The sequence below is a fragment of the Scyliorhinus torazame genome, chromosome 15 (assembly GCF_047496885.1).
Source record: "Scyliorhinus torazame isolate Kashiwa2021f chromosome 15, sScyTor2.1, whole genome shotgun sequence".
In the NCBI taxonomy this organism is placed as follows: Eukaryota; Metazoa; Chordata; class Chondrichthyes; order Carcharhiniformes; family Scyliorhinidae; genus Scyliorhinus; species Scyliorhinus torazame.
In genome coordinates, this window is record NC_092721.1 from 199,916,149 (window position 1) to 199,928,449 (window position 12,301).

The window sequence follows — 12,301 nt, forward strand, 5'->3', positions numbered from 1 at the left end:
TGGTGTCATTAAAACACCGCTCAACTGCACAAGTTACTAAGTTCACAAGATCAATGAATACAGATTCAGATATTGGTGATACATCTCGATCGCTATATAGTGATGTGGTGCAAATGTCTCTGGCATCTTTGAGCAATACATTGGCGAACAGGCCAGCAAAGTCAAACGAGCACATGGGCACGGCATTGTTATTGGTATTCAATTCATGTAAGGTCTTCGCAAAGGTGAAGGGATCACTTACTGCATAAAGTGGTTGCAACAACTGACCTGACCATTTGGCCAATTCATGTTGTGCAAAACCAGTGATAGATAAAATAGGGCTTAAAGGGACATGACGTTTGGCTTGAACAGCCCATACATACCCGGATACAGTGAGCTATGTGGCCGAATCCAATCATATACACCACCCACCAACCCGATCTTCTTATGCAAGTCCAACACGTTTTAATTTTAAACTTGCTTTCAAGTCATACATAGCGGCAGGTTCAAATAGTATGAATTTGGATCAGTTATTAAGAACGGAGTGTATTTTGTTAAAAATGACTATTCCAGTCCCTTTGTCAGTTCACAGATAAACATAATAAACAAAATACTGCCAATTCCTGCATTGGCCTCAAACCATACAATGCTAACGAGACAATCGCCTTGCATGTGAAAATAGACCGAGTTTGGAATCAGGCAATGTGTGTGCGTTAGATCAGTTACATGCTTGCAAGAATTCAGCAACTTCAGTGGACATTGGTTTGTGGTGGAATAGCCGTGAGTAAAGGATTTTGAACTCAGAAATACTTCTTCCCGTCTGATATGGTGCAAAGGTACACCAAAATGGAAGCCATGCACAAGAACAAACTCTGCGCTTCCAGAAAGCTCATGGCCAGCGAGATTTACTACATTGATAGTGTCATTAATTGCACTGCCGAACCATTTCTGTTTCCAGCGGGTATTGTTTATGATGTGGTCATCTATTGAGAGACAATATTGCAGCACAAGCAGATGGAATGGAAAATGAAGGGAATTTTCGAACCTCACTAATATTTTTCGGCCAATAAGAATATTCTATTGCATGGTTTCTTTAGATTGGCTAACAAGTTTAAAATGGAATTAGGTGACTTGCGTGGTTGAATAAAAAGTGAAGCAAATTTGAACTTTCATATGGACCTATCATTTTATCTCACCGTAAGGAGTAGGAGTGCAAATGGGTTTGATAATCTGTTAATGTCAAACTGGCCCACAAGTGAAATGGGCTGAAATTCCAACATTTCCTTTCACATGTGATTAAGACAGCTGCATTTTATGCAATCAAACTGAAATTTTATGGAATTTCAAGCAGCTGATGAAAGATATGTACCCAACAGAATACTAAATTTTTAGCACCCAGGATCGCCAGGTCAGGACCACTAAGTTAATAATGTACAATGGTCAAGGCTCAGACTAGCACAGTGTTTCTATTTCCTAATCATCAATAAGCCAATCAGCCAATTTTATTTTGTGGATTCACGGCTACTCAGAATGAGATTGCAGGTTTTGTATTGGGATGGTCGCAATACCCTTACAACTGACAAAGATGAGAAATTATTTTTGCATTAGTCTGACCTGCATTCAAGCTCAGATCCCCCAGGTGAAAATCCACCTTCAAATAAACTTTGTTACTGAATCTGACTAATTCATTTTTCATAATGTTGTGACATTACCTTCTGTAGAAAGATTTTGGGGCATGTCCTAGCAAATACTACTGCCCACATTTTGTCAGTGGAAAGAAATCAATATTCTGGCACACTTGCAGGGGATTGAAGTATATACCCACATAGGCTCCAGTGGTTAAAAGCAAATTACTGCAGATGCTGAAATCAGAAATGAAACAGAAAATGCTGGAAAATCTCAGCAGGTCTGGCAGCATCTGTAGGGAGAGAAAAGAGCTAACGTTTCGAGTCCGATGACTCTTTGTCAAAGCTCCGGTGGTTCTCAGAATGGTGCTGCATTTTATGCAAATTCCATTTAACAGTTCAGTTAGAATTTGAAGGTGCTTGAGCTAAAATCTTTTGAGGTAGTGTGATTTTTGGTTCCGACTTTACCTCCTATATAACCTTCAAATTCTCAAAAGATTACATTGTATGAATCAGGACAAAATTACATTTTTCTTCAAAAGATGTCCTGGTTTTGTACAAACTACATAAAACTAAAGCAGAGTTTGGGTTAGATGAAAACTACTTAAAGGCTGCAGCAGGCTCAAGTGACAACTTTTCTTCATGCAATGGGTTTATTATAAAAAGTTGATCTTTTTAAAACAATTCTTATGTCGTTAATTCTTTGCAAAGCAAGAGATTTAAAAAATATTCCAAATAATTTGAGACACCTGATGTAAATAAAAAATCATTGTGGTGGAATGACCACAGACCAAACAAAGTCAAAATAGTACAAATGAAACCAGTATCATGTCATTATCATTCAGAATCCCTAATACCCATTGGGATAGAAATGTAACAAATAGAATTATAAGACTTAAATGGTTCAAACTACCCCAAACAACGAATGTAATACAAAGAGAATGAATTGTACTCCAGGATCTGGAGTTGATAAACAAACTCTTCTGTATTAAACATTAATAAAAGCCTTAGCAAGAGGCTAACAGAGATAACGTGGTGCTCGAATAACTATTAGTCTGTCCACATTTCAAGATGCACTGACACCAGCACAGGAAATACAGGAATAACAGGTCCTGTCATGGACACAAACCTTAAAAAAAATCCCACTACTGTGAATAGCCATCTCAAAGACAGGCTGCAAAATCTACAAATGTGAACAACCGTTACCAAAAAATGTATAAAAAACAGATTCGAACAAACCAGCACTCACTCTTCTTCTCCTGCAAGAGAGTGAAGTCAAGGTTCTGTTCCTGTCTGTTTGGTCAAACAAGTCATTCTGGACTTTGCAAGCATGGCTTTCTTGTTTTGTTAAAGTAAAGAAACCTTTTGGATGTCCATGTTTAAGTATATTTCTCTTTTAGTAATGACAAATTGTTAGCACTCTTACATTAATGACAAATGTTAATAGACTTAAATTTTGTTGACTCTGTAAATCTGTTTTATATGTTTTAATGTTTATAATAAAACCACAATTAAATATAAACTGTGAATGTGTTACACTGAGCAAGTTTAAGTTCTTAGAAGCTCATTAGGAAAAATCCTAAGTGTGGGGCGGCATGGTGGAGCAGTGGTTAGCACTGCAGCATACGGCACTGAGGACTCGGATATGATCTCGGCCCCGGGTCAATGGCTGCGTGGAGTTTGCACATTATCCCAGTGTCTGCATGGGTTTCACCCCCAAAACCCAAACATGTGCAGAGCAAGTGGATTGGCCACGCTAAATTGCCCCTTAATTGGAAAAAAATAATTGGGCACTCTAAAGAAGAGCAAAAAAATGGAAAAGTCCCAAGTGACAAGAATTAAAGAGTAAGTTTAGTATGAAAGACTTGCCTGGAAAATACCCATCAGAACATAACTGAAAGCTGTTCAACTATTTCAGAACTTGAAGTAATCTTCCCCCAATGAGTGCTCTATCCAGAAAGATAGCTTTCCCTCTTTTGGCGGCTTAGTCAGAAAACAGACTAGCAAAATTAATTATCCAGGTTAGAAATCCTAAATCATTCACATGCCTTAAAGATGTCCAAGGAATTATTCAGGTAAATGCTTTGAGCAACATTTATTTTTTGTTTTAAAATAAATTTAGGGTGCCCAATTCATTGTTTCCAATTAAGGGGCAATTTAGCATGGTCAATCCACCTACCCTACACATCTTTGGGTCTGTGGGGGCGAAATCCACGCAAACACGAGGAGAATGTGTAATCTCCACACGGACAGTGACCCAGAGTCAGAATTGAACCTGGGACCTCGGCACTGTGAGGCAGCAATGCTAACCACTGTGCCACCGTGCTGCCCTTGAGCAACATTTCTCCCTTATTTCTCCTTGCAAATGACTCTTTACTGCTTGAGCAACGATATTGATCCAGAGACAACCATTAACCACTCCTCACTATCTCACTCCAATTATGTTCACAGGAGGAAAGGGAAATGTCCATGTCAGGTGCAGAGTTCAGCCAGTTCTTTAGTGCTGTCTTCATCTTTTGTGAGAACGGAAAATCCAACCTCACATGTCCGTCGCCTTGAAGGGCAATAGCAGTAAAATGCTCGTCTTACTCAGCAGTGAATACTCTTGGACGATGCTACTCCACAATACGGATAGCCTCATGGGTTTTTTGCAGGTTTTTAAATGTGCTGTCACAGGTAAGGTACAACAGTGCAGTTTTTTCATTTGGAGTCAGTTCCAAGTTAATTACTGACTCTGGAGTCTCAACCTCAAAAGGAATTTTTCATCCATCATTTCCCTTTCAAAATCTGAAACTTCTCTCATTTGCAAGTACTTACCTGCATATATAACACATGTTTTGCATCCGTATTCGCATTGGCACAATTAATAAATCCATACCTCAAGATATTATCTTTTTCGGCTTTGTTCCAGAGTTAAGTTTCTTCTTTGTAGGTTGTTAACCAGAAACTCTGGAGCTCTGTCCTGAGAAAACACAAGCACTTCTCTGTCCTGCCCTGGATTCTCCGGAGCAGGTCACTCCAGCAGATTCAAATGTGGGATCCTGGCCAGTAGACTGCCTATTTGTGTCTCTGCCACCTTTTTTGTAAGAAACTGAATCATCTTCACAGTTCTCTTACCATGTGTGTCAGCATCTAGAAAATGGAAGAAGCTCTCCTCTATGATTTGGCGCCAAAAGCACATACATAGAGGGTGCTTGACACCAAGTGTACGTGAAGGGTGCATGATTTGCTCACTACTGCCGCTTAAGGCCAGAAGACAGCCTCCTTTCCTTCTCATCTAAAAGGCAGCAGCAGCCGCCATTCACAATAAAAATACCGGTAGGGGCCGTTGGGGGCTTCTCCCGGATCGGGGCCAATGTGGGAACCTCGCCACCGAGCGCTTCACAAGTCTCCTGAAACCTGCCCGATACACACCCGCAGGTCGCGACTCCCACTTTGAAAAACCCTGGCTTAGTGGGAATATCACTGTATACAAAAACCTTCTTCCTCCAACTTCCATCGATATACACTTTGCAGATTGTCCATCCAAGTGGTGTTCCCCAAGCCAAAAATGCTAATTATTACCCTTCAGCTAACATGAATAAAACAGATTACCTGCTCATCATCATGTAGCCGAACCAGATTGCAAGATGGGGGTCAAGTACTGCAATAAAAAGTGACCAATGATGGAAAGCCACAGGTGTCAAGACACAAGACCTACCTTGGGGGAACCAAAGGGCGTGAGCAAAAGGTAGCAATGTCCTAGCGAAAAAGAGGAAGGAATGTTGGAGCTAGACAACCACAGACATTTAAAGACTAAGCAGGAGGGTCATCTGACTTTTGCGGTTGCAAAGAGCAGTCAAAGTTAAAAAAACTGCATAGGGATAATGAAACAGTTGTGTACTGTTCATCAGGAATTGGGAAGAATTACCTCAGCCACATGAGGGTATTGCACACAAGTCATTAAACATTCGAGAAGACTGAAGAAATTGGTATAAAGTACAAGAGATTGAAGCCTCAGGAGTGAAAACCCTGGGAACAACCATCGCAAGAAACAACCTTGAGTCAGTGGCCTGGAGACCAGTGAAGTAGCCCTGGAGAAGAGCCTGGCCAGCTGTTCTGCTAGGCTGATACTTGAGTAAGGTTCATTGAGTTAAAGAGTGTGTGTGTTATTTATCGAGTTTAAAGTCTGTGTGACATATTAGTACAAATAAAGAGTCCTTAATTGAATCCTATCTTGTGTCGTTTGTGTGATGTGCCAGTTGTGAACCCTCAAGGAGCAGAGGGGGTAACAACCACGTGGCTGTTAGTGGAACCTTGCTGTGTGCAATCTGCTGCCATATTTCCTTTACAATAGAACTACTTTAAAAATACTTCACCGGCTATAAAATGCTTTTGAAGAGTTACAGTCCATTACAACTTTAAGTAACAGGCCAAGAGCAATTAGGTGGCACAAGCTGACAAAGGTGCTTGTGAAAGAGAGGCAAGAGGGAGAAAAGGCAGCTTAGGCTATAATCATTTGCATTACAGATAGATACTAACCTCTTCCACGCAGTTACTAGATTGCATTTCCACAGGGTTAAAAGAAAAATCAAAACTATACTGTATGTATCTAGCCTCTGTTGTTTCAAAGTGCCCCATACACTTCAATGTCTGATTATTCCTTTATTCAACAGATGAAACAGACAATTGGATTCAAGGGAATGAGTTCTCTTTTACATTTTAAATGTATCTTCCTTTAAATAAATGCTTCATTGACAAACCTACTAAATTTGTTTGTATATTTGTAAATTATATAGATTACTTTAGCAACACTTGCAGGATTGGTAGTATGCTTTCATGGTTCTTTAGTAATTGCAGTTTCTCTACTATTACATTATGAAGCATAACATACAGCCATGAGCCGTTTGCGCAAGCCAGACATTGGATTCAAACCAACTATAGTAATCCTACCTAATTCACCCCCTCCCTAAATCATTCATTATTCTGCAGTACACTGACAATACCAATTTCCTGGTTTCCTCAGGGCACTTTTATCATACTGCTGACAATAGAAGAACTGACATTGGGAGGAAAAAATTGATGAGATTTGCATGCTGTCTGGGTGTCTTTTGTGTCCAAATAAAGAAGCAAGTTCTTCAAGAAACCAAAGTGATGAGGGATTGTCTACAGTTGTTGCTCTTTATTCTGTTGAAATCAAGACTCATTCCCCTACACACAACACATTCATGGCAACGCCTCAAAACCCATCAGTAAAGCCCAAGCTTTTGAGGGTCAAAGCCACTACCTGTATTTCACTTATTTCCTCTCCTAGTCGACAAACTTGGTGACACCCATCTGAATGCACAACGGAAACCTTGACAAAGCTGACCAGGTATCAATAATTTCTAAGTGTTAATAGTTGCTACGAGCAAGCATTTAAAGTTGAGTAACACATTTGGCTATTTTGTGAGAACTGATGGGTTCAATTCCATTTTAAGACAGTTCTCTGTAATTAATTTCACTCTGCTGAATTTCACACATTTCAGTTAACTTTTGAATGTGTGCTTTGGATTGGATTAGATTTTATTTATCGTCACGTGTACCGAGGTACAGTGAAAAGCATTTTTCTGCGAGCAGCTCAAAAGATCATTAAGTAAAATGATGCATATAGTTTTGGCAAACGATGAGCAAAAGCATTGCAGCAAAAGGAAAGGATCTGAAAGTGTGGGCCATTTCTCCTATGTACGCACATGCAAGTTTCTCCACAGACGAGAAAAGAATGAGGTAACTTCAGTGTAAACAACCAAGAAAATAACTCAAAAGGAAGCATCTGTACTCAAACTAGTCCTGTATAAATCTTGCACTTCGTGTTGAAGTTTGAGTGGGAGAAAGAACTAAACAGCAAGTACACTTGATTAACAAAGATCTATTCTGAATGCACATTACATGAAAATGAATCTACCCATTCTCAAGTAAATACTGGTGCACCAATGTCTTTCTGACTATAATTCAAAAACAAACCAAGACTATGTTATCTCTGCTGCATGACACCACTACTTCTTGATACTCGACTTAACTCATAAAAATAGTCTTGTTTTTACCTATTCAGTCCAAAATTGTTTTAAATAATATCCAAAACAAATGTCTGGGGGGTGTAATATATAAATATATATATATTAAGCAATCAAGTCCTACAAAAGCACCTCACCGACATCCTTTGTCTGCAGCCCTACACCACACCAAAACAACCAGAATTACAATTTTGATTATATTAAAAAAGCACCGTTACTTAAGCAGAACAGATTCTCACCTTTATCCTGGAATGCAATCCGCTCCTTCTGCAACACTTCCAATTCTCGTCCAAGTGCCTTCTCCTGTCTCTCCAGTTCATTCCGAAGCACTAAGATCTTCAGCTGCAAACGTTCCCGTTCCTTTTTCTAAAAGAAAAAGGAAACAGTTTTACCTTCACCAATTACTGACTTCATTCAACAGCCACCCTACAAACTCAATAACAACACAGCTGTCCAGAGGTAAAGTTACATTTGGTTGCACAACTAATGGTGCCACCATTGGGTGCTCCAGCATGCCGATGTTACAACAAACTGCACCAGTTTCCATGCATAGAGGCATCCCAGTTTTGACAGGTTTTTTTTTATAGATTGGAGCAAAGTGGAATTGAAGCTTTAAAAATGTTATCCTCAGATACTTGGCTACACCTATGAATACTTCGAAAGTGAAATTGACAAAGATTTGTGACTAGATTTGGCATCATCCACTTAGAAAGAACATGAGAGGGAGATAGTTCAGGGAGATAGAAAATGGGTGACCAAAAGACAGAGCAAGAGTAGGAAGGCAGTGCAGGTGTCCTCTGCGATCATCTCCCTGCAAAAATGATATACCGCTTTGGATACTGTTCAGGGAGATGGCTCACCAGGGGAAGGCAGCAGCAGCCAGGTTCATGGCACCATGGCTGGCTCTGCTGGGCAGGAAGAAGAATGGCAGGGCTATAGTGATAGGGGACTCAATTGTAAGGAGAATAGACAGGCGGTTCTGCGGACGCAATCGAGACTCCAGGATGCTATGTTGCCTCCCTGGTGCAAAGGTCAAGGATGTCTCGGAGCGGTTGCAGGACATTCTGGGCGGGGGGGGGGGGGGGGGGGGGGGGGGGAAGAGAGACAGCCAGCTGTCGTGGTGCACATAGGCACCAACGATATGTAAAAAGCAGGACGAGGTCCTACAAGCTGAATTTAGGGAGTTAGGAGTTAAACTAAAAAGTAGGACCTCAAAGGTAGTAATCTCAGGATTGCTACCAGTGCCACGAGCTAATCAGAGTAGGAATGTCAGGATAGATAGGATGAATGCGTGGCTCGAGAGATGGTGCAAGAGGGAGGGATTCAAATTCCTGGGACATTGGAACCGGTTCTGGGAGAGGTGGGACCAGTACAAACCGGACGGTCTGCACCTGGGCAGGACTGGACCCGATGTCCTGGGGAGGGGGGGGGGATCCGCGATAGTTTCCTAGAATAGTATGTAATGGAACCTACGAGGGAACAAGCGGTCCTAGATCTGGTCCTGTGTAATGAGACAGGATTGATTCAGGATCTCATAGTTAGGGATCCTCTCGGAAGGAACGATCACAATATGGTGGAATTTAAAATACAGATGGAAGGTGAGAAGGTAAAATCAAGCACTAGTGTTTTGTGCTTAAACAAAGGAGATTACAATGGAATGAGAGAAGAACTAGCTAAGGTAGACTGGGAGCAAAGACTTAATAGTGAAACAGTTGAGGACCCGTGGAGAACCTTCCAATTGATATTTCACAGTGCTCAGCAAAGGTTTATACCAACAAAAAGGAAGGACGGTAAAAAGAGGGAAAATCGACCGTGGCTATCTAAGGAAATAATGGAGAGTATCAAATTGAAGGAAAAAACATACAAAGTAGCAAAGATCAGTGGGAGACTAGAGGACTGAGAAATCTTTAGGGGGCAACAGAAAGCTACTAAAATAGCTATAAAGAAGAGTAAGATAGATTATGAGAGTAAACTTGCTCAGAATATAAAAACAGATAGTAAAAGTTTCTACAAATATATAAAACAAAAAAGAGTGGCTAAGGTAAATATGGGTCCTTTAGAGGATGAGAAGGGAGATTTAATAATAGGAGATGAGGAAATGGCTGAGGAACTGAACAGGTTTTTTGGGTCAGTCTTCACAGTGGAAGACACAAATAACATGCCAGTGACTGATGGAAATGAGGCTATGGCAGGTGAGGACCTTGAGAGGATTGTTATCACCAAGGAGATAGTGATGGGCAAGCTAATGGGGCTAAAGGTAGACAAGTCTCCTGGACCTAATGGAATGCATCCCAGACGCCTAAAAGAGATGGCTAGGGAAATTGCAAATGCACTAGTGATAATTTACCAAAATTCACGAGACTCTGGGGTGGTCCCGGCGGATTGGAAATTAGCAAACGTGACACCGCTGTTTAAAAAAGGAGGTAGGCAGAAAGCGGGTAATTATAGGCCAGTGAGCTTAACTTCGGTAGTAGGGAAGATGCTGGAATCTATCATCAAGGAAGAAATAGCAAGGCATCTGGATGGAAATTGTCCCACTGGGCAGACGCAGCATGGGTTCATAAAGGGCAGGTCGTGCCTAACTAATTTAGTGGAATTTTTTGAGGACATTACCAGTGCGGTAGATAACGGGGAGCCAATGGATGTGGTATATCTGGATTTCCAGAAAGCCTTTGTCAAGGTGCCACACAAAAGGTTACTGCACAAGATAAAGATGCATGGCATTAAGGGTAAAGTAGTAGCATGGATAGAGGATTGGTTAATTAATAGAAAGCAAAGAGTGGGGATTAATGGGTGTTTCTCTGGTTGGCAATCAGTAGCTAGTGGTGTCCCTCAGGGATCAGTGTTGGGCCCACAACTGTTCATAATTTACATAGATGATTTGGAGTTGGGGACCAAGGGCAACGTGTCCAAGTTTGCAGACGACACTAAGATAAGTGGTAAAGCAAAAGGCGCAGACGATACTGGAAGTCTGCAGAGGGATTTGGATAGGCTAAGTGAATGGGCTAGGGTTTGGCAGATGGAATACAATGTTGACAAATGTGAGATTATCCATTTTGGTAGGAATAACTTTCTCCTTACCTGAGAAAGGACGTACTGGCACTGGAGGGTGTGCAGAGGAGATTCACTAGGTTAATCCCAGAGCTGAAGGGGTTGGATTACGAGGAGAAGTTGAGTAGACTGGGACTGTACTCGTTGGAATTTAGAAGGATGAAGGGGGATCTTATAGAAACATAAGATTATGAAGGGAATAGATAGGATAGATGCGGACAGGTTGTTTCCACTGGCGGGTGAAAGCAGAACTAGGGGGCATAGCCTCAAAATAAGGGGAAGTAGATTTAGGACTGAGTTTAGGAGGAACTTCTTCACCCAAAGGGTTGTGAATCGATGGAATTCCTTGCCCAGTGAAGCAGTAGAGGCTCCTTCATTAAATGTTTTTAAGATAAAGATAGATAGTTTTTTGAAGAATAAAGGGATTAAGGGTTATGGTGTTCGGGCCAGAAAGTGGAGCTGAGTCCACAAAAGATCAGCCATGATCTCATTGAATGGTGGAGCAGGCTTGAGGGGCCAGATGGCCTACTCCTGCTCCTAGTTCTTATGTTCTTATGACCCAATTTGTCCAAACATGCCAAATTTCAGCGAAGGCATTCTTGACAAATAGTTGTCAGATATCAGAAATGCAAGATTTGTTAAAAAACAAATCATTTGTTAAATTTGACATGTTGTAGTGGTGTGTGTAAGACATACTGCTACAATTTTCATAGGACTTCTCCTGATCTTTCATCCCAACTTTATCAGTCGGCTGACAGGTATGCTAGTGAAATGTTTAAAAACATTGCTCTTCTGAAGGATGGGGTGGGGTCAACACGGACAAATTCTCGATTGGCAGAAACCCACAAGTATTCTCCTTCATTTTGTATAGAACAATCTATATACCAAATCATAAAACCAATTTTTTCTTCAATTCATCTTTGGAATAATATGAGCATCAATGCCATAAATAAATAAAAAATAAATAATCTTTATTGTCACAAGTAGGCTTACATTCACACTGCAATGAAGTTACTGTGAAAAGCCCCTAGTCGCCACATTCCGGCGCTTGTTCGGGTACACAGAGGGAGAATTCAGAATTCTCAGCTGATACGGGAATTGAACCTGCGCTGCTGGCCTTGTTCTGCATCACAATCCAGCTGTCTAGCCCACTGAACTGAACCAGCATGGCCAGTTTTCAAATAAAATGCTCCCACAGGATCTTCTTCCTTACTACATGCCCACTCTAATTAAATCAATATTTAGCATCAAATGCATTTCTGCATCTGAAGTGCACTATCAGCAAATAATCAGATAGAGTATTTGAAGGCGAGATCAGATTGCACATAACATCCCCAGCTTCTGGTGAAATTCAAAATCTAATGCAGAGTATGACAGCACTCAAAAATACATTTGTTTGCACTGTCCATTGAACTGCATGGTAAGTTAAATAAGGTACTGCATCATTTCACAAGTAGCAAGATGCCTCAAAGCACTTCACTCTGGGAAGAAAATGGCAGACGGTGAAGAGTGAACAAAGAAAAAGAGGATAGGGTTTGGGAATGGAGGAAGAAATCAAAAGGAATAGAGGAAGACAGCAATTATTGAGGAGATTTTTAAAAGGAGATAAGAACA

General features: G+C 40.9%; 1 protein-coding gene across 1 annotated transcript in view; it reads right to left on the reverse strand.

Annotated features, from left to right (window-relative positions):
* The window catches only part of uvrag (UV radiation resistance associated gene), a 403,204-nt gene that overhangs the window by 231,871 nt on the left and 159,032 nt on the right, over positions 1 to 12,301 (reverse strand). The window contains exon 8 of the mRNA XM_072477416.1: positions 7,876 to 8,002. Within this exon, the coding sequence (XP_072333517.1) occupies positions 7,876 to 8,002 (127 nt within the window). The remainder of the gene's footprint in view (positions 1 to 7,875; positions 8,003 to 12,301) is intronic.